Consider the following 21,027-nt stretch of genomic DNA (forward strand, 5'->3'; position numbering starts at 1 on the left):
CAAGGTAGTTTAGATATTTAGTTTTACTCAACTATATTTTTTTACAATGGGGGTTAAAATATTCTTAGATATTTTATGAACCCTTATTTTTGTCCACTCACCTTTTCAAATATTTTGCGCCCCCAGGCTGTAGCGTGCACAGGATATCCACCACCGGGCCATCTTGACTTCCGCACCTTCTTGGTACAAAAGCGATGGTGTGTAAAACGATTAACTTACCTATATACTATTAGACTGCTCTGATATTGCCCTAGAGTGAGATTGAAACTTTTGGCATGTTTGTTGAAGTGCTGGCTGTTGGTTGTATGGATATTTATGCCCGTTTTGATAGGTGTAAGTTTTGGGATTGAACGAAATATAGGGGAGACTCTGCCGAAATTTCGGTAGGAGTCAAGGTTAAAATTTCAAGTAGAAGGGCAAATAGGTCATTTGTGCCCGACATTTGCCAAGTGTCGGACACGCACAGGGTTCGACCCGAATTCCAAAGCGAAATTTGGTTCGGGTCCTGTCATATGGAATATTGTCTCTAAAGAGTAGTTTAATGAAATTAAACAATACATAGTTGTAGAATGTATGAGTGTTATATCATAGTTTTTCTTAAAATAATAAAATATGAAGGGCCCTAAAATATGGCCCTGCATGGCTGGAGATGAAAAAATTTAACCCTACACTAGTCTTTAAAAAATTAATATTTTAGAGGGTTTAAATTTATAGTCATTGACTACATTTAGCCCTATAACTAGAGATGGACACTATCCATCTAATCTTCCTCCATTCATGTAGAAAAACTTGTATGAAACGAGAATAGTACTATTTCGTTATTTTTGGTCAATTACAGACTATCACGTGAAAAAATTATCATATATGGCATATCGTGATTGACCGAAGATGATAAAATAGTGATATCCCTATTTCATATAAGTGTTTCTCCCATTCATGTCAAAATCAAATGGAAAATATTTAAAAGTATTTTCTCTTATTTTTATTTTTTAAAATTTTATTTTCTATTGCCTATGTCTTAGGTAATTGGAACTACCAACACGACATGTGTTTATCAATATTTTTCAATGGGTCAAATTTATTCGCCTCATGAACTCCATGCTTTTTGCTTGTTTTGGAGAAAGAGATACCAACAAGTGAAGCGGCAATAAACCACCACATGAGGCAGGACCTACATGCTCACACGCCGTCCACCCTTATGAGGCGGGACCTACCCTTTGTCTTCAACACTAATAATATGATGTTTGGAGCGTTCTGAGCTCCAAAAAGATACCCGAATTTTTTCCCTCTTGACCCCACATTGAGAAATGACGTGGCAAGGGCCCATTGAGTCAAGGTCTTGGGCCTAGAAGCTAAAGTATCCAAGTCCGAAGCAAAAAACAAGGGGATGAGACCCAAACGCCCACGGCCGTGACACAACAGACTCGACCCAAGAAACAAGGCTTGGCCCAACCCAAACCATTATGGAGGCGGAAAAGTTTGACCAAAAGCAAGCTCGGCGGCTATTCATATTTTGTCGTTAATGTAACACATTTATTATTCTGGTAAAAAAAGGTAACACATTTATTATAGTTTGAAGACTAAATTCATATTTTGATCATTAGAAATTACATGGTTTTTTAAAATATGAAAATTACAGGTTACAAGGGTATTAGACGAGCAATTCTTAAGAACACTCAATTTTATATAATTTTGTGTCTGTTTCTCTTATTTACTAGATTTCACCCACGAATAAAAGTTATAGACATAAAATTGTGTGGAAAAAGCATTTTGGTTTTTCAAAAATAATAACAAAATATTCAAGGCTAGTTAAAAATAACTAACGATGCTCAAGTAAAATTTTAAAACTGGCTTGCTAAAACGCTTTTAAAGTCATCTTTATGCTAAAATAACTAAAATTTGACTAATGTTGTTGCAGATTCTCTTATTACCTAACCTTTCTCATGTCGCATGATGCAAGTGATAGAAAAAAAACTAGTTTTTTTCTTCATAGAATTAAATTTGTATACAACCAATGTTAAGAGAAGAAAAAAAAAATATTGGTTTTTACAATGTAAGATTAAAATATACTCTAAGGAAATAAGAATTAAAAAAAGAAGGCCAAAAAAGCAAAAGAATTTGGTCATTTTGTGCAAAATTACCAAATTGTCTGGCAGCATAAGGCATCATCCCATCACCCGATATTCAGATTCTACCCCCTCGCCTTGGTGACTTCTATTCAACAACGATTCATGCGCGTCACTGTCCGTTAAATATAAAAACAGAAAAGAGAAGAGAAACAATAAAAATACTTCAAACCCACACAGATCTGCACGCTTTTTTTCTTCTCCAACAATTCTCGCCAATCAATTCTCGCCGCTCTCCAAGCTTGGCAGTCATCGAAGGTCAGCTTTCCTATCACTTTCCTTTCTGGTTTTCCATTGTTCATTGTTGATTTGGATCTGGATTTGCCTTTGATTGTGCTAAGTGTTCATTTGTATTGTCTCTCATTTTGCATTCAATCACTCGTTTTTGGGAAATCCCAAAAACTTTTGTTCCATCTTGTGTGTTTTGAATTTGGTGGGAGCTGGTGATGCTGGATCTGTATTTTGAAGCTTCTTTGTTTGTTTGAGGACATTGTCTGTTTGTGCCAAACCCTAGCTTTTAGCTTGATTGCTGAGAAAAAGAGTAAGCATGGGAAGAGAAATGAACAAGTTGAGTTTTCGGTAGTAATTTTTGTTGGTTTTGTTTACATGTAATGAAATATTTAGTAGTTTGCTTAGTTAACTGGTTTTCCAACTTTTCTTGGGCCCCAAAATTAGTGAAAGCCTTCTAAGGTTTCTCATTCTACGTTCTCTTAGCATTCGGAAATCCACATTAGGATTTCTTCTCTTTTACATATCCTGGACTGGGATTGTTTTTTGCATAAGGGGTCTGTTGTGTTCACTTGAGTTTGCTGCTAGCCTATCATACATGATGCATACATATAGATATACACATCAACATACGTATATCAGCATATAAACTCATTCATACACATATGTATATGTTTGGTGCTTCTTGTGATTGTGACTACTTATTTTGATAAGATCGTACCATTGTATTAACAGATTGTGAAGTTTGGAAATTGAATTGAATGGAGGGAGTTGGGGACGAGAGTGCCTCGGCGGCATCACCTGTCAACAAATGGATATTTGACATGTCGAGGCTCTATCAGTATTATCTGGATAAGACGACTCCTCATTCAGTCCCAAGATGGGTCGGAACTCTTGCTTTGTTCATTGTTTATGCGCTGCGGGTTTATTATATTCAGGGGTTTTACATCATTTCATATGGTCTTGGGATCTATATACTAAATCTTCTGATTGGATTTTTATCACCATTGACTGACCCTGAGATGGAGGCTTCAAGTGGGGCTTTACTGCCGACAAAGGGTTCAGATGAATTCAAGCCTTTCATTCGCAGACTTCCTGAGTTTAAGTTCTGGTAACTTAATGTTCCCATTTTTATCGTATTTTACATTGTTTGCATTCTATAGGTTATTGGTTATCTTCATATCACTCCTATATGGTAATGCTTAATGTTTTTGGGGTTGTGAAACATTTACTGGTTGCCCCTTTGTGTCTTATACTTTTCTTGTTTCATGGAGATTGTGTGGTAATCAGGTTACTTGGAGAAAAATGGTTTTCAAGGCGTTGCATTTGATGAAATCCTCTCTCTCTTTTTATTATTATTATTATTTTTTATAAAGTTTTCTTTTAATTTCCCATAAATGTTCAAATGGTTTTTACTTTTAGCAGGAGTCTTGTTTTCATTGCTGTGTGAAAGGCTCAAGAAATTTTAGTGCGCTGGTTCTTCTGCTTCATTAAAGTTTGAACCATGATGTTTGATTTTTCCGTTTCTAGCTCAGTTGTATTATCTTTATCTTACTTATTGGAAATGTTTCTCATCTTCCCACCTGCCATCTCTCTCTCTTCCCTCCCTCCCTCCCTCTTCATTGATGTATATGCCCAAAGATGTGTGTTGTTTAAGTTTCCAGTGTCAGTCTCTAGATTCCGAGAGAAATTTCTGTCAGGGATGGTGAAGACTTTAAATTCCATATTGCGGAGTTCAGGACAATTTTCCTGCCTAAAGATCTTGGTGGTCCTTGGATTAAGCTGTTAGTCTTGGCAAATGAAGCTTATGTTGGAAGAATGGTTATAGGAGTTTATGGTAGAGAAAGAGAGTCTGTGGGGAGTCCTGCTATAAAGTTTTCTTTTAATTTCCCATAAATGTTCAAATGGTTTTTACTTTTAGCAGGAGTCTTGTTTTCATTGCTGTGTGAAAGGCTCAAGAAATTTTAGTGCGCTGGTTCTTCTGCTTCATTAAAGTTTGAACCATGATGTTTGATTTTTCCGTTTCTAGCTCAGTTGTATTATCTTTATCTTACTTATTGGAAATGTTTCTCATCTTCCCACCTGCCATCTCTCTCTCTTCCCTCCCTCCCTCCCTCTTCATTGATGTATATGCCCAAAGATGTGTGTTGTTTAAGTTTCCAGTGTCAGTCTCTAGATTCCGAGAGAAATTTCTGTCAGGGATGGTGAAGACTTTAAATTCCATATTGCGGAGTTCAGGACAATTTTCCTGCCTAAAGATCTTGGTGGTCCTTGGATTAAGCTGTTAGTCTTGGCAAATGAAGCTTATGTTGGAAGAATGGTTATAGGAGTTTATGGTAGAGAAAGAGAGTCTGTGGGGGGTGATGGTGCAATGAAAGTTTGGCTGTATAGAAGGTGGGTGGAAAGGCATGTAGGCTAGAGGCCTGGCTGATGACTTTGGAAGGCTATAATGAATGGCTGGATTCTTTTTGGAAATGAGCAAGGCTCAAGTAGGCTCAAGTTTGGGCTAGGAATTGGGGTGAATTTTTGTGCTGTGGCGAGGATGCTTCAAATGATTTGTTCCCTTCTCTCTTTCCCTTGGCAAAGAACAAGAATCCATGGGTAAGTGTGACTATTGGTCACTGCATGCGAGTGGAGGTGTTTTATCCCACATTAAACTCTATAGAGGCAGACTTATAGTTGCACTTTTCAGTACAATTAAAGTTGGGCATCCGAAGAATTATGCACTTAGTATTCTGTTTCGGTGGTTAGGTGCTCAGTGCTTATGTAGTGAACGTAACTTCAAAGAGTTCATAGGTTGCTATTCTTGTAAGCATATCCCATGTTTGCACCAGGGTTTTATTTGCCCCATTTGATTAATATATTTAATTTGATAAAATTAAAAAAAAGATGTGGAAAGTTTCACGTGACTGCTGCAGCCATAGAATCGTGTTAGAGAGCCAAGCGTATTTGTAGCTGGCACAATATAAATTATTGTCTTGCCAAAGAATAACAATATTTAAAGGTATCAAAACTATTTTGTTGATTGAGCTTGTCTTATGTAGTTGCTGCCCCCTTGGAGAATCTTCTTGCCATTTGCAATAATCTTTTGTGCTTCTGTCACAGGAAACATGTGAACATGCCCATATATATAAGTTAAATGATTTTTTTTCAATTAACTTCGCTTTACAAGGTTAAAGGAAAAATCTTGTTATTTTCTTTATTCATTGATGCAAGTAATTCATGGTTCCAGGTATTCTTTCACAAAGGCTTTCTGCATAGCATTTGTCATGACCTTCTTCTCTGCATTTGATGTCCCTGTCTTTTGGCCCATACTGCTTTGTTATTGGATCGTTCTGTTCGTCCTAACAATGAGGCGTCAAATTGCGCACATGATCAAATACAAATATGTTCCCTTCAACATTGGGAAGCAGGTGAGTCTCAATTACTTTTCGTTATTTTTACGTATATCACCCCTATCACTTCTAGAAGCACTATCCGTTCATTCTATGGGTTACAATTGCACTGGCATCAGCATCTGACTTGTCATGTAATGAGATTTCCAGTGTTTGAAAAATAACAATCTGGTTCCCTTGTTTTTTGCAGAGGTATGGCGGCAAGAAACCTTCTGCAAGCAGCAGTGGCCGGAAAGACTGAAGCCCTCAGCTGTCACGTAATTAGAACAAATAGAAAAGTGACTGATGGGGAGTAGTAGGAAAGATTTAGGCATTGTGAAAATTCATGAAACTGATAGTAGAATTTTTCTTGGAAGGATATGCAAGTATGGATTTCATTATGCCTTCACAAAACATACAATTGGGTTATGTGTGGTCTTTAATTGTTATACACATTACTATCCAGTTAAATTTTGATATTACTCCCATTGTTATGCATGATGCAGAGACATCCCCAATTCTGTTACATCTTATTCATGGAAATTTTCCTGCAGTCATTCAGATGCTTGCCATGATTTCATGTCCCAAATGTCGGTGAATGTGGCATATACTTATAGCTTGTGTTCTATGTGATTCCATACTTGAATAATCAGAAATTAGATTGATAAGTTGATCTCAAACTCATACTCATTTGTTCTCTCTCCCTTATTCTTGACTTTCTTGATCCATGACCTTCCTTGTTCGAACTCTGAAGTCTTTAGAGACGAGACTGACCAATAAACTATTTTTGGTCATTTTAGCACCCATACTATATTAAAATGGTCAATGCCACCGTTTTTCCAAATTTCATCCAAATATTCGCCCAAAATCTCACCGTGAGTAATTGTTTAGGCTCCTTTTTCTTCTTCTTTCTTTTTTGAGAGGAACTTCAAATATTCGAGGAAAACCTTATTGAACTGGAAAAAATAACTTAACAATTAATTCATCGGGCTTTACCATATAAGGACAAATATGAGGGTATGAAGACAAAATGATCCAGCATTTTCAAAATTGAACAAACCGATCCAATCACTCTACGACAGCGACATTGACTCTCATGTCATAATTCTTATGTCACTCACTAAAGTGACATTGAACAAACTGATCCTATTTTGCATACCTAACTCTCATGTCACTAACTGAGAGTGACATGAATAATTTTTGTTAGTGGACCGGAAGAAACAATTTAAAACGTCTTGAACTTATTTAACATTGCAAATTGTGTAAAGGACTTTTTAATAATTCTCTTAATTCATTAAAAAAAAGATTGGAAAAAGAAAAAAGAAAAATCTCAACCTAGCCCAATATCGTGTTACCCTTTCCAGGACCAAGGTCTTAAATATCAATAGTTTCAAAAATATCGGTGGTTCAAAAACACGGAAATATCGATTGAAATATTGGGAAAATATCGATATTGATAAAAATTAGATAAAAACCACCGAAATTATGATAAATACATGGAAATTTTTAATGAAACTTTAGAAGAAGTTTATTTAGTCAATCATCTATTATTTTGACACAAAAAATTGGAAGGAAATGTATTGCATAGTGGGTTTGAGTGATTTAAGTTGATTATATTGCGACCTGGCAATCTCTGTGACTTAGAAAATCTTGAGTAATTAATGAAAGAGAATTAAACACCCCCTAGTAATTTATTTATCATTTCTTAGTACAATATTTTACACTTTATAAATTACATGGTAAGATACATGAATAACCTTAATTCATGTTATTTACTAGGCATGGAACACATTCTTATATTTATTATTTTATCAAAAATTGAAAAATAATTAAAGATGTAAACCAACTTGATTTGTCTTGAAAAATAGGCACTTTACCATGCTTAAAAAATAATAGTGAAGATTGAAAATTAACTAAGAACATAAATAAATTTATCCAATGAAGAATTAAATAGGAAATAAAGAAAATGATTATAGAAATTTAAGTAATTAAGCAACAATTTATTTCACGTTATTCATTGGACATGGTACACGTTCTTATATTTATTATTTATCAAAAATTGAAAAATAATTAAAGATGTAAACCAATTTGATTTTTCATGAAAATTAGGCACTTTACCATGCTTAAAAAATAATAGTGAAGATTGAAAATTAACTAAGAACATAAATAAATTTATCCAAGGAAGAATTAAATAGTAAATAATGAAAATGATTATAGAGATTTAAGTAATTAAGCAACAATTTGAAGGAGAATTTAGTAATGTAAGTACTTATAATGAATAATAAAATAATCAATAACATTAAATGGATTAAATAGAAAAGGAATTAGTACCGCTTTGTCCCGTTTCTTAAACTTGAGACAAAAACGCTGCGTTTTGATTCTGCAGTGAAAATCTATAAAACCTTGGCAAAACCCTAATAAGCAAGCAAAGACATTTTTCAACACTCTGCGTGTTGAGGGAGAGAAGAGCCATGGGCAAGGTGAAGGGCAAGCATCGTTTGGACAAATACTACCGCCTAGCCAAAGAGCATGGCTATCGCTCTAGAGCCTCATGGAAGCTCGCTCAGCTCGACACCAAGCACCAGTTCCTCCACTCCTCTCACGCCGTCCTTGACCTCTGCGCCGCCCCCGGCGGTTGGATGCAAGTCGCTGTGCAGCGCGTGCCCGTTGGCAGCCTTGTCGTGGGCGTCGACTTGGTCCCCATCGCCCCGGTCCGCGGCGCCTTCTCGATCCAGCAGGACATCACCAAGCCCGAGTGCACGGCCAGGCTCCGGAAGCTGATGAAGGAGAACGGCTGCTCGGCTTTCGATTTGGTGCTTCATGATGGGTCGCCTAATGTCGGTGGGGCCTGGTCTTCGGAGGCCACTGCGCAGAACGCTTTGGTTGTTGATTCGGTGAAGTTGGCTACCCAGCTTTTGGCTCCCAAAGGCACATTCATCACCAAAGTATGTGTTGAATTTTCATAATGGGAAATGGGTTTTTGTGGGATTGCATTGGTTTTTTGGTACTCTCTGAAAAATAGGTTGGAATTTGGATTGTCTGCGTGGTTACTTCAAATGAAAAATCTAAATTTGAGTTTGTAAGTTGAGTTCTATTGATTTGGCTCATTGTTGCATTCCATGTTAAACCGGTAAGCAGCATAATGTAGTGACATACATGTTATGTATGCTTTATCTTTTTAGAACATGATTTCATCAAACTTCTGTTTTCAAATTTATTTGTCTGTATTTAATTTTTCTCTGTTGTTTCCATAATATGTTTTCATCACTTGTATTCTGGATGGGACGATGCAGTTATTTATACTTCAAATATGCATGCAATAGCTATTTTCAATTTGTTTTTGGAACTTAAACTGTTTAATTTGTTAAGAATCGAATTGTGGAAGTCCTAACATATAATTATTTTGTTGTGGATCTGTACCGGTTAATAGGAATGTATGCATGTATGTATGACTTTTTTTGTGTGTCTATGTACATTTGGTTTTTGAATGCGGAGTGCTTATCTTTTGTTTTCTGTGTTTGTGTGTCAATGTACATTTGGTTTTTGAATGCTGAGTGCTTATCTTTTGTTTTCTCTCAGATCTTCAGGTCGCAAGATTATAATGCTGTCTACTATTGTATGAAGGAGGTGATTTTCTAGTTCTTTTTAAAACATATTTATTTAATAATAAAATAAAATAAAATAAAAGTAGCACTTTAGATTGATGTGCCTAACTGATCCTGGCATATATTTTGCAGTTATTTGAGAAAGTTGAACAGGATAAACCAGCAGCTAGTCGTAGTTCATCTGCTGAGACATATCTTTTGGGTTTTAAGTACAAGGCTCCTGCAAAGATTGATCCGCGTCTACTTGATGTGAAGCATCTATTTAAATCTGTAGAACCTCAGAAGAAGGTAACTCATATTAGATGAAACAGAATACCAGCTTCTTTCACATATGGACTAATATCTTGCTCTTTTTATTATAATTGTTCTATTATATTTTTTTTCTCCTAATAACTCCTTGATATAGGTGGTGGATGTACTAAGAGGAACAAAGCAAAAAAGACACCGTGATGGGTACACCTTCTTTCTAATTTTGCTATTGTTTTTAAAATTTAAAATTTTATATCTTCACACATACACATAATCACTGTTATGTGAGGTTCAGCATTTTAACCGAACCAGGAGATTGCATGTCGTTTCCTGTAAGATTGTATAATGCTTTAAGTATTTGTAATTGTTTATGCGTATACAGTTTGAATGTAGATAGGTGGTTTGTAAATGCAGAGTAACATGAATGGGTCAATGATTTTGCTCTGTTCTCCATGATTGACCTTGTGTGTTCAAATATTTTTGGGTTCTTATGATTGATATCCCTGCTCGGTTCTTTTATATACGGAAGCTGAACTGTTGACTGATTGGGTTGTATATACAGGTATGAAGATGGCGACACAATTTTGAGAAAAGCATCTTCGGCTGCTGACTTTATTTGGTCTGAGGCCCCTCTTGATATCCTTGGTTCCGTTACTTCCATAAACTTTGAGGGTGAGGCATCTTTGCTCATCAAGGAGCACGCTCTAACAACGGAAGAGGTAGGCCTTTTTATGTTTTTCCTTTGTATTATTTTTTCTCTTTATTTAGATTTTTTTTTCTAGTTGCTGAAAAAATAGATTTTCTTTTCCCCTTAAATACTTTGGAACCCCCTTAGTGTTCCGACCAATCTAACCATTATGGTTTGACAGGTTCAAACTCTCTGTGATGATTTGCGTGTTTTGGGGAAGCAAGATTTCAAGCATCTTTTGAAGTAAGAAATGCTATTTCTTTCATTATCTCTTAGATCTAAAGATTGCATTTCCAGACTACAAGTTTTTCTTTCTCTTCCCTTATAAATCTGTTAAGCACATATCTCTGCTGTAATTGCATTTTTCTTGCTATTTTAGCTATTGAAGTTATCGTTGTAACATCAATTGATTCTTTTGAGCAAGGGTGTAAGCAGTGGCAATTAATTAGGTGATTTACCACCTTTAACTATAATAGTTGGGATCACCATATCTTTTAGGAACTATGACTCCCAATATAATTCAGGTTTAGGTTGGGCTTACTATATGAATCAATTTAGATATAACCTTTATCAATTCGGCTGTGAGGCATGTATTGTCCCTCTCCTGATAGCAGGGTAGTATGTATGTCATTTATGATCGTTATTGCATTAGTTTTGGGCTTGTATATCTGAGACTGCATGAGGCTGAGTAGGGCAATTATTATTCCACTTGGCTTCGGCAATTATATAATTATTTTCAACTTGGCTCGTGTTATTTGGTCTTACCTTCCAGTTGATGGGTTGTTGAAATTTCTTCTGAAGTAAATATCAGAGGGTTTACAGTTCTGTTTTACATCACCTCTTGGATTGTTGGAAGAATAATTGAAATCAGAAGTATTTTTAGTCATGACAATACAGATTGCGGAGAAAAAAAGAAAAAATAGTTCAATTGCAATGCAGCTGCTAGACATGCAGTTGCTGCGCTCTAGCTTTCTTACTTATTAATGCATGCTGAGTTGTCATGTTTGTATTGTTATTTAGGTGGCGGGTGCAGATTAGAAAGGCCTTATCTCCTGAGAAGGCTAATGCTTCTACTGCCAAGGAAGTTGAAAATGAGGAGAATAAGGAGGATGACGAAGACAAAATACTCAATGAAATGGAGGAGCTGACATATGCTATGGAGCGCAAGAAGAAACGTACAAAGAAGCTTCTATCCAAAAGACGAGCTCAGGTTTGTAGCGTTTTGTTCTCTCTTTTCCTATGTTCATGCATACTCATTGTTTTTGTTGAGTCATGAAACTGGTACATGATTATTGTTCTTGGAGATTATACACCATAGTTTCGAGATGAAGCCTGATCTTGTAAAGTTAGGTTTTGTAAGATCTATTAATCAGTGTGGTGGGTGCCTTGTGTGAGCATTTTAGTTGGATTCAGTACCAAGATAGACTTGTGCAGGGCTTTGCCAAGTTTGACCTTACAGGATTCATGAAGTTCTTTGTTAGATTGATCCTTAGGATCAAGCTTTGATTATATACAGCTTAAAAGATAGTTTAAACTTATCAATCAAACATGAAGCCTGAAAGTTTAGTAGCTTCTTGGGTGCTGTCAATAGTTTCATGTTTGGTCTCCTATGTAGATATGCAATTATCTTGCTGATTTGTTCCCTTTCATTAAATCTCAAATTTTCAGGACAAGGTACGGAAGGCAACAGGGATGCAAATAGATGCACTGCAAGATGGTTATACTGACAATGAGTTATTTTCTCTCGCTTCCATCAAGGTATGCTTTCATTTCACAATACCCACCTTGGCAAGTAGTTTGGGGAATCACATTTTTTATTCATCCAATAATCTTTGTATCCATTTCGGAGCTTTTCTTTTATTCCCTTGGAGGACCATTTGTTCTTTAGGCCTTAGTGGAGGTTAGATTTCAAGCTCACGCCCTTGGTACAATACTGAAGGAATTTACCAACTAAGATAGCTTGGCTTTCACATATGGTGCCTTCTATTTCACAGATTCTTTTCTTCTTTTCTTGAGCCATTGGGACCCCTTATTGATGTACAGGGTTTATTTATTTAATTGGAAACAGAAGAGCATGACATTATTTTCTACATATCTAAACTAGTTTGACTGTAGTCGGTGGAATTTGGAAATCCCCAATATTACTGGTTTTATGTGCCTGTCATAGCAATCGTACATTAGTTTTCCAAGCATTTTTCATGCTACTAGCCTACTATTTCAGCAGTTGGCTTTTCTCCCTGGTCTTCAGACACTTCAAAGGTTTTTTTTTCTCCTCAACGGTCAAAATCATTGTTTTGGTTTTTATCATATTTCTAATCTTTAATTTTTCCTGATGAAGATCGTAGGTTCCGACTCAATGAACTTTATATGGATATGACTGAATATTTTTCAATATCATTATTGTGTTTGTATGGTTGTTTTTCAGGGTAAGAAAGATCTGGTAGCCGTTGATTCCACTGAATATGATGGTGAGAATGGTGACCTGGGAGATAGTGAAAATGAGGAAAGCCATGAGCAAACCCAAGAAGAATCATCTAGTGATATAGACTCTGATGAGGAACGCAGAAGGTTATTCATCTTGTCCCTTGTATTAGCAGTAAATATATAAAACAAGCATTGCTATTAGCAGTAAATATACAAAACATCTTGTCTCCTGTATTGTCTGTCTATGAAATTAAATCAAGTATTGCTATTTATGATGCTAGATACGATGCACAAATGGAATACCTTCTCGATCAGGCTTATGAACAGTATGTGTCGAAAAAGGAGGGAAGTGCAAAGCAGAGGAAGCGTATAAAACAAGCGAATTCTGAAGACGCTCAACTTTTGGAGGTATGAAGCTAGTATTATGTATAGAAGAAAATTTCACTGAGATGTGGTCTCTCAGTAGAACTTTTTTATGTGTTGGGCATGGGTGCATGGATGATGAAGAGTATGCTAATGTTTTAATCTCTCTGTGCAAATACATACACACGCGCGCTAATGTTTTAATCTCTCTGTGCAAATACACGCGCGCGCGCACACATACACATATATATAGCATAAACAGATTGGCAACGTATGTGCACGGGAGATCTGTCGGCACAATATTTTTCTTTCTACTAGGTGTTGCACAACAGACTAGTGTTTGTGCTCATAGATTTTGTTTTTTTCCGCTATGCAGGATGTTGATGGCAGTGATATGGTTCAGTCTGACTATGAGTCAGACAAGGAGCAGGGTGGTCAGGAAAAGAATCCTCTTTTGGAAGCACTTGATGACGGGGAAGGGCCTACTCAGGAAGAGATTACAAATAACTGGTTTAGTCAGGATATCTTTGCCGAAGCTGTAGAGCAGGGGGATTTGGATAAGTCTGATAGTGAAGATGAAATGCAGGTTGAAAGGCAGGAGAAACCTTCCTTGGTAGGAAAGGCCAAGGAGAATAATGCAATTCAAAATGTTAAGAAAAAGATTGAAAACGATGCTGCAGGGTCCAATCACCATCAAGTCCAAGCTTCAAAGGCAGAGGACGATTTTGAGATAGTACCGGCTCCTGGTACAGATTCAAGTGATGACTCATCATCAGATGAATCGGAGGATATGGATATTGATAAGAAAGCCGAGATACTGGCATGTGCAAAGAAAATGCTGAGGAAAAAGCCAAGGGAACATATGCTTGATGATGCGTATAATAAGTACATGTTTGATGATGAGGGCTTGCCCAGGTGGTTTTTGGATGAGGAAAAGAGGCACCGCCAACCAATCAAACCTGTGACCAAAGAAGAGATCAATGCAATGAAAGCGCAATTTAAAGAAATTGATGCCCGGCCTGTGAAGAAGTTGGCAGAGGCTAAAGCTCGAAAGAAGCGGGTTGCCTTTAGGAAGCTTGAGAAGATTCGTAAGAAGGCAAACACGATATCAGACCAGGCAGACATCTCTGATCGTTCAAAGAGGAAGCAAATTGAACAAATGTATAAGAAGGCCGAGCCTAAGAGGCCTCAGAAGGAGTATGTGGTTGCAAAGAAAGGAGTTCAAGTCAGGGTTGGCAAGGGTAAGGTACGTGTCGATCGACGGATGAAAAAGGATGCAAGGGGTAGCGGGGCGGGTAAAAGGCCAGGAAAAGGCAATTCAAAGAAAAGTAAAAGTAGTGGCAAGGCACAGAAAGGCAAGGGGCCTGGAAAGGCTTCAGCAAAGTCAGGAAAGAAGGGTGGCAGATGAAAAAAAATATGGGCATGACTGAGCTTCCTTTTAATCAATAGGTGTTCGCAAATTTCCAACATGGTTTTTGTTTTTCCTTTTTTTATATTTTGTTATTCCATTTTTGTTTATTGGAATAAGCTATAATTGTGAGTTATTTGTTGTAATCATGGTTCAAAACATTAATCCCTCAGTAAACCAAACTGTTTTATTTTTTCTTCTGGCGGTGCTCAACATATGTTCTGGTTGGCTTGCACTTCAACAAAATCCATGGTTCAATGTTTAAAAGCTAACAGGTATTTACACTAATAGCTCTTGAGGTTTTCGGTGTTTTTATAAAATCATTGAGGTTTCAAAAATTACATGAACACCTTTTAAGGTTTCAATTTGTTTTCACACAACCCCCTTTCATTAATTTTTCATCCAAAATGTGAAGATTTCATACATAAATTTTTTAGCAAATAATAAAATTAACCTTGGTGAATGCATGTGCAATCTAATCTCAAAAGCTAACTTTGTCATTTGAAGAAATTTTTATTATATAAAATCATCAATTTGTAGGCGAAAGATCATTGAAAAGGGATTTTGTAAAAATAATTTAAGACCTGAGGGTTAGTTGAGCTCAGAACTAGAAAATAATAATCATTATTGACATACATATCGGCTTAAGATGAACAAGAGTGTTCTTTTCACGAATTGTCTAGTTCTGGTTAAGAGACACATAATCAAAGTATCAATAGTACTTGTCCGTGGTTCTTTATTTTATTATATTAAGAGAATATTAGGGCACAAGTTAGTGAGGATTATCATTCCATTTGTATGATTGTTACTGAAAGGTGAAACATTTCAACCAAATGGAGGACAATCCCATTGAAGCTATTAGTTTGTTTTTGTTTTTAGTACAAATACTTTTGCCGACAGGGTTCGAGGCCAAAGAGCTCAATCAACTAAGCATATACCTCACCGGGTGCCTACTTGTTTGTTTCAACCAAGCCCCAAGAGCTCAACCGAGCATACCCCACCGGCTGCTATTTGTTTGTTTCAACCAAATGGGGGAGAATCCCATTGAGGTTGTTAGTGTATGTCGACACCCCACCCGCTGCTATTTGTTTGTTTCAACCAGATGGGGGAGAATCCCATTGAGGTTGTTAGTGTATGTCGACTGGGCTCGTGACCAAGGGTTGTTATTTGTTTGTTTCAACTAAATGGTGGAGAATCCCATTGAGGCTGTTAGTCCGAGCGCTCAAGACCAAAGAGCTCAATCAAGTGACCTATACTCTTCAACCAAATGGGGAAGAATCCCATTGAGGCTGTTAGTTTCTTCACAGGCATCCCCATTTACCATTTTTCATCCAAAATTGCATCTTCAAAAAGTAATGGCCATAATGATGAACAATTCAACTGAAGCCGAAAACCAGGACCACCGGAGAAGAAACAGAAAAGGAATTGCAAAAGAAATTAAAATAAAATATACAGGCGTTCATTACCATCATTTAACCAAAGGTAGCACAGTACAACAAAGATGACACATAGGGGGCACTCCAATATGCTATTTTTGCACACCAACTAGCTAATTATTTGCAAAAACAGTGCTAGTTTTACTCAAAGAAAACCCTACAAGATGAGGCTTTCAGGCTCAAACAAACTGGTTAAGGTACTCGTCCACGGTAGTGTATTTGACATCGGGGTAAAGGGCCGAAGCTTCCACTCCAAATGAGGGCTCGACCTCAAAGTTAGTATGGTCTCCCTTCACAAAAACTGAGTGACCAATCGATAGAATCACATTGATTGGCACAGCAGCCTCTGCAGAAAAAAGAAAGAAGAAGATGAGAAAAATGAATCAGTCCATTGACAAAGTAAATACCAGTTGTTGCTAAGTTTTAGTATTTCCTATTACTGACCTTCAATGTTCTTGAGCAGTTGCTCCTCTGGAACATAGATCCTCTCAAGGGTTTTGCCAATCTTCTTCTCCCAAAGAGACACAAGATCATTGAATGAGATGGTGTTGGCTGGGGGCCTGATGTAGAGGATCTTGTTCAAGGTTCTTGGGTCATCCACGGCCTTAATGGTGTAGGCCCCAATGTCCTCTTCCTTGTTGAAAATTGCTGCAAAATCAAAGAAATGAAAACCCCATCACATCCATTTCATTGGCCTTCCATCATTTTGTCAAGAAAAAAATAAATAAATCAAAGTGGCTTTTATGTAACAAGTCAAAGAAATGAAACCCCATCCCATTATTTCATTGGTAGTTGTATATTCAGTCAAATTCCAAAGTGGGTTTTGTGCATCAAATTCAAAGTAATGAAACAACCATCACATTGATTCATTTATCTCAAAAGCCAAGGTGGGTTCTGTTTACCTTTGGGGTTTCCATCACCCAAAATGACAACTTTCTCCCTGGGAGGGGCAGTGGCTCCGGGCTGGTTCAGAGTGGGCAAGAAGTAGCCAGCAAAGAAGTTGGAGGCCACATAGGTGTGAGGGATCCCCTCAGCCTCAATAGTTCTGCGAATTTTGGCCTTGGTTGCAAATGCAGTTTTTGCTGGCTCAACAGCATGAACTCGATCCACGTCGTTTCCAAACTCAGATGGGAAAAACCTCTGAAACCCAACGAGACATTCACGATCGCAACACAGAATACACGAACACAAGAAGCAAAAACAGAGAAAACCAAGATAAAGATCGAAACTTTTACCTTAACATTGCCAGCTTCCTTGATAGCAGCGATGATCGTACCTTGATCAGCCAACTGAGCGTGACCCACTGTTGAAATCACCACATCGACTTGCTTTATCGCCTTCACAAGGCTCTCATGGTCGTAGAGATCACCCTGAAAACGATCACCAAAAACAACAGAACCAAAATTAAGCAAAACCCAAATGTCAGATCAAGCTGAAAAATCTGAAAAAGCTACGAAATTTTACATACCAAGACGAAATTAACACCCAAAGATTTGAAGTTCTCGATGACTTTGGCCTTGGCTGGGTTAGAGAGAGTGGGCTCTCGAACCAGAGCGTAGGTTGGGTGGCCTGCCTTGGCGCTGGCTTCGACTATGAACTTTCCGATGTAGCCAGTGCCTCCGATGAAGAGGATTTTGGATTTGGTTGCTGCCATTGGATTGGGAAATGGGAATGGGAGGAGTTGGAGAGTGAGAGCGAGAGAGAGCGTTGCGAGTGAGATGAGGGCAAGACGGGTAGCTGATAATGCCATTGACAATGAGGAAAGTAGCTTCACTATATAGACTAAATGGGGATGAGTGGAATGACGAAAATGCCCTTGGAGCTTCCGTTCATTAGTGAACAAGGACGGGGTAGGCTTGTCCAAAGAAAAAGGACGAGGTAGGCGAAACCATGGCGTTTGTCTTGCGTTTGCATGATGCTAGGTTTGTAGCTGGGAGGGTACCCGTCCAGGTTCATTCCTCCGAATCAAAGTGTGCTCAGATTGGAGAAATTATAGAAAAGTATGGTGCTATCACGTGCCAGTGCCAAGTGGCAGTACGCATCAATTGCATAACGAAATGTGACATGGCAGATTTAGTTACCGATTCTCTCCCTTTCTTTTTTGTTTTTATTTTTACGAAATAGAAAAGAAACCCTAAAGACTTATTTACTTTTATCGAAATCTGCACCATCGTTCTGAATAAAAAAGTACAAACAACTTAGAGATATTTAGTTATATATTCATTTTTAGCACTAAGACTTTGTTTGGTTCATGAAACGAATTTGAGGGAAAATCACTTCCTATGTCATTTCCGAAGGGATGGGAAATGAAATATTCATTTCCCACGTTTGGTAATTTTGAAACAGCAATCGGGAGATTTCACTTTGTTTTCTTTCCCATGTTTGTTTTGAGTAGGAATGGAAAATAAAGTTTGTAAAATTTTCAATTATACTCATATTAAATCAAATAAAAAAACAATGCATTTAATTATATATTGTAATTCTAAATTTTTCATGTGGACAAAATGGTCATGAAAAATATACTTTGAATGTTGGCTCATTTTCTTAAACTTCTTTTTCGAATGAGCATCCAGGCAAACATCTTCACTTTCGGAGGTATATCTACTTTCCACATTTTCTTAAGCAGGTCAGCATGAGGGTGGGAAAGCCGATCTTGAATCTGAATATTGTATGCACTTTTGATGGTGAAAGATCCATTAGGGTTGGAACCCCATATCATTTTATCCTGCAGATTAGATCTAGGCAAAGGAATAGTTAAGATTTTATCAATCAAATCCTCATCTAACACCTGAGACAATTTGATTCTGTCCCACTTGTTTTGTTTGTGATAAAGTATGCTACTTTTGATCAAGATTCAAAGAGCCTCTTTGGTGCTCATGAATGAGGTCCAAGAGGGGGAAAGGCAAAACCAAATGGGAGGTCCACAAAGGAATAGAACCACATTTGCCACCACCCACCTCAGACCTTTGAAGAGTTTTACGTCTAAGACTAATTGACTATAGTATATTTTGTATATCAATTAATATATGCACAAAATTCATGTTACACAATTATTTACGAAAATTCATATGAAATCATTCATTAATCTAACTAACAAGTGGACCATATTAAAGATGAATTAAAGTTGAGAAGCACGGGATTCTAACTACAAACATGCCGGGTCATCTTCTTCTTTGACTCGTGTTTGCAACTTAAGTGAATTTTTTTTCAAAATCTTCTAAAATCTATAACTTTGGTTATGGAGGTCCAATTGATGAATCGTTTTCTCCTACACGATCATGAGATCGAGCCCAACAATCTAAGGTTCAGGGTCTCACATAGTAGCAACAAAATAGCCTATTTGTTGCTTTTAATCAAACACTTAGTAGGCAAAAGCAGAGGGGTGAATTTCGGGATCTCCAATGCATTTTCCTGCGAGGGGAGATGCAGCACCTCCTTGTGCCTCTGTGGGTCCGCCACTAATCGATACTGATTTGTTGTGATTTGTTTTCTATTTAAATTTTTTTATTTATTTTTAACTTTTAGCTTTTGATACGAATTTGTCATTTCTAACGTAATGCGAAAAGTGAATAAAGAAGTGTTTAGGAATGGAAATTACTCCCATTCCTTCCATTCCATTGAATAAAGAAGTGTTTAGGAATGGAAATTACTCCCATTCCTTCCATTCCATTTCCAGGAAAGTAAACATGCCCCAAAACTATCGCAAGGAGACAGAAAATATGTAGAATGAAACTTAGTGGATCATTTGTATTTATGACTAAAACCTTAATTATTCAAATCCAAAATACTCCTTGCATTATTCTAAACGAGTGCATACAACAATCTGCCGTAATGACGTTGTTATTTGCACATTTTCCAAATAGGACGAGAAGAAGGTTTTGGAAAATTGAGACTAATATTGATTTTTGCAAAACATGTGTGTTGTAAATTCACTGTTCTGAGAATATCAATAACAAGAATATATATATATATTTTTTAATATAAGAGATAGTTTAAATTACAAGGGGAATGAAGTTTCTCACATATACACTATCAAGTTGACATGAGGTTTCGAATTTGTGACCATTAAATACAAGTTGAGACCCTTTACAACTGGGCGAGATCATCATTTCATCTTCTTTATGTTAATTGTTCATCTCATTTTGGTAACCCAAATGGAGTAATTTTTTGGGTGTGCCACAAACACACCGTGGCCACTGCGGATCTTGACCCCTGGAAATTTGGGTGGTTGGCAGGAATTCCCACCAGTGTTTGTAAAAATGCCTCAATGAAGGGCTGATGCCTAAGGCAACCGGAAATACTGCGCGCCAGCTGCTTCTGTTTCTTTAATCATTAAGATTTGGCAAAAACGACAACATTTTGGTCCAAGTCACTTAAAAAAATAATAACCTAATCAAAACTACATCGTTTATAGAATTGAGAGAGAAAAAAAAACAAAAGAGCCGCGACTTCAACTCTCTCTCTCCCTTGACATCTTCAATCAAATTTTTCTTGCATCTTCAACTCTCTCTCTGAACAGGGATGTCATTTCAGTTTCACGGATCTTTTTTGTCTAAAAAAGATTTGTGAGTTTTTACACGTTAACTCCTGAAAGGAAAATTTATGAATCCGTCACGGCCACAAATGAATTTCAAGAATTTGAATATAATTATTTAATTAATCAAGTCTGGTAAACGTTTTGAAATAATGCCATAAAAGTTAAAGATGTCTGTACCACAACAACACAATAACCCGTCTAAGTTCCACAAATCAGGAGAACTTCGTATGATTGGACACAAGGGCTGCAACAAAATGGCATGCAACTACCTACAAAATGGGATTATCTTTTTTTATAGAGTGATGCTATTTTTATATCTTTATCCTATTTTCTCACTTATCATGTAAATTTGAAAAATCATAATCTTTTGACTCAAAAAGAAGGCATTTGATAGAACAATCACAAAACTTGAGTAAAAAGTTGCAGTTGAATCAGAGGCCAATGAAGAAGTGCTTGAGAACAGTTGAATCAGAGGCCAATGAAGAAGTGCTTGAGAAAATGGGCAATCTGCTACAAAAAAGAAAGGAAGGCATAAAGAGAAAGCTATCAACAACCTATAGCTTGGGCAAGGATGGAGGTACCTCAAGGT

The 21,027-nt window shown here is 37.0% G+C and overlaps 3 protein-coding genes across 3 annotated transcripts; 2 read left to right on the top strand and 1 right to left on the bottom strand.

The window, feature by feature from the left end:
- The first annotated feature begins 2,167 nt into the window (after nt 1-2,167).
- Nucleotides 2,168-6,254, top strand: LOC117636781 (protein RER1B-like). Its single transcript, XM_034371449.1, has 4 exons — nt 2,168-2,384; nt 3,090-3,465; nt 5,587-5,767; nt 5,940-6,254. Exons 2-4 carry the CDS (start codon nt 3,116-3,118, stop codon nt 5,988-5,990), a joined length of 582 nt encoding a protein of 193 aa, XP_034227340.1. The 5' UTR covers nt 2,168-2,384; nt 3,090-3,115; the 3' UTR covers nt 5,991-6,254.
- A 1,913-nt stretch (nt 6,255-8,167) lies between these two features.
- On the top strand, nt 8,168-14,665 carry LOC117636777 (pre-rRNA 2'-O-ribose RNA methyltransferase-like). The gene is made up of 11 exons (XM_034371445.1): nt 8,168-8,673; nt 9,308-9,355; nt 9,466-9,621; nt 9,740-9,786; nt 10,145-10,301; nt 10,452-10,513; nt 11,291-11,480; nt 11,939-12,028; nt 12,696-12,838; nt 12,976-13,102; nt 13,434-14,665. Exons 1-11 carry the CDS (start codon nt 8,200-8,202, stop codon nt 14,463-14,465), a joined length of 2,526 nt encoding a protein of 841 aa, XP_034227336.1. The 5' UTR covers nt 8,168-8,199; the 3' UTR covers nt 14,466-14,665.
- Nucleotides 14,666-15,890: 1,225 nt separating this feature from the next.
- Nucleotides 15,891-17,666, bottom strand: LOC117637410 (phenylcoumaran benzylic ether reductase Pyrc5). Its single transcript, XM_034372291.1, has 5 exons — nt 17,370-17,666; nt 17,137-17,271; nt 16,804-17,041; nt 16,346-16,549; nt 15,891-16,247 (listed from the first exon to the last, which is right to left on the bottom strand). The coding sequence occupies exons 1-5, from the start codon at nt 17,649-17,651 to the stop codon at nt 16,081-16,083; spliced, it is 1,026 nt and encodes a 341-aa protein (XP_034228182.1). The 5' UTR covers nt 17,652-17,666; the 3' UTR covers nt 15,891-16,080.
- Nucleotides 17,667-21,027: the final 3,361 nt, after the last annotated feature.

The sequence above is a fragment of the Prunus dulcis genome, chromosome 8 (genome assembly GCF_902201215.1).
Source record: "Prunus dulcis chromosome 8, ALMONDv2, whole genome shotgun sequence".
Taxonomy (NCBI): Eukaryota; Viridiplantae; Streptophyta; class Magnoliopsida; order Rosales; family Rosaceae; genus Prunus; species Prunus dulcis.

What these genes read in the sequence shown, in the direction of transcription:
- LOC117636781 (XM_034371449.1), top strand. Translation starts at nt 3,116, where the DNA reads ATGGAGGGAGTTGGGGACGAGAGTGCCTCGGCGGCATCACCTGTCAAC. An exon ending in CTTCCTGAGTTTAAGTTCTG is followed by an intron (nt 3,466 to 5,586) that starts GTAACTTAATGT and finishes TCATGGTTCCAG; the next exon opens with GTATTCTTTCACAAAGGCTT. An exon ending in CCTTCAACATTGGGAAGCAG is followed by an intron (nt 5,768 to 5,939) that starts GTGAGTCTCAAT and finishes TGTTTTTTGCAG; the next exon opens with AGGTATGGCGGCAAGAAACC.
- LOC117636777 (XM_034371445.1), top strand. Translation starts at nt 8,200, where the DNA reads ATGGGCAAGGTGAAGGGCAAGCATCGTTTGGACAAATACTACCGCCTA. An exon ending in ACGCTCTAACAACGGAAGAG is followed by an intron (nt 10,302 to 10,451) that starts GTAGGCCTTTTT and finishes ATGGTTTGACAG; the next exon opens with GTTCAAACTCTCTGTGATGA. An exon ending in GATTTCAAGCATCTTTTGAA is followed by an intron (nt 10,514 to 11,290) that starts GTAAGAAATGCT and finishes ATTGTTATTTAG; the next exon opens with GTGGCGGGTGCAGATTAGAA.
- LOC117637410 (XM_034372291.1), bottom strand. Translation starts at nt 17,651, where the DNA reads ATGGCATTATCAGCTACCCGTCTTGCCCTCATCTCACTCGCAACGCTC. An exon ending in TGGGTGTTAATTTCGTCTTG is followed by an intron (nt 17,272 to 17,369) that starts GTATGTAAAATT and finishes GATCGTTTTCAG; the next exon opens with GGTGATCTCTACGACCATGA. An exon ending in ACTGCTCAAGAACATTGAAG is followed by an intron (nt 16,248 to 16,345) that starts GTCAGTAATAGG and finishes TTTTTTCTGCAG; the next exon opens with AGGCTGCTGTGCCAATCAAT.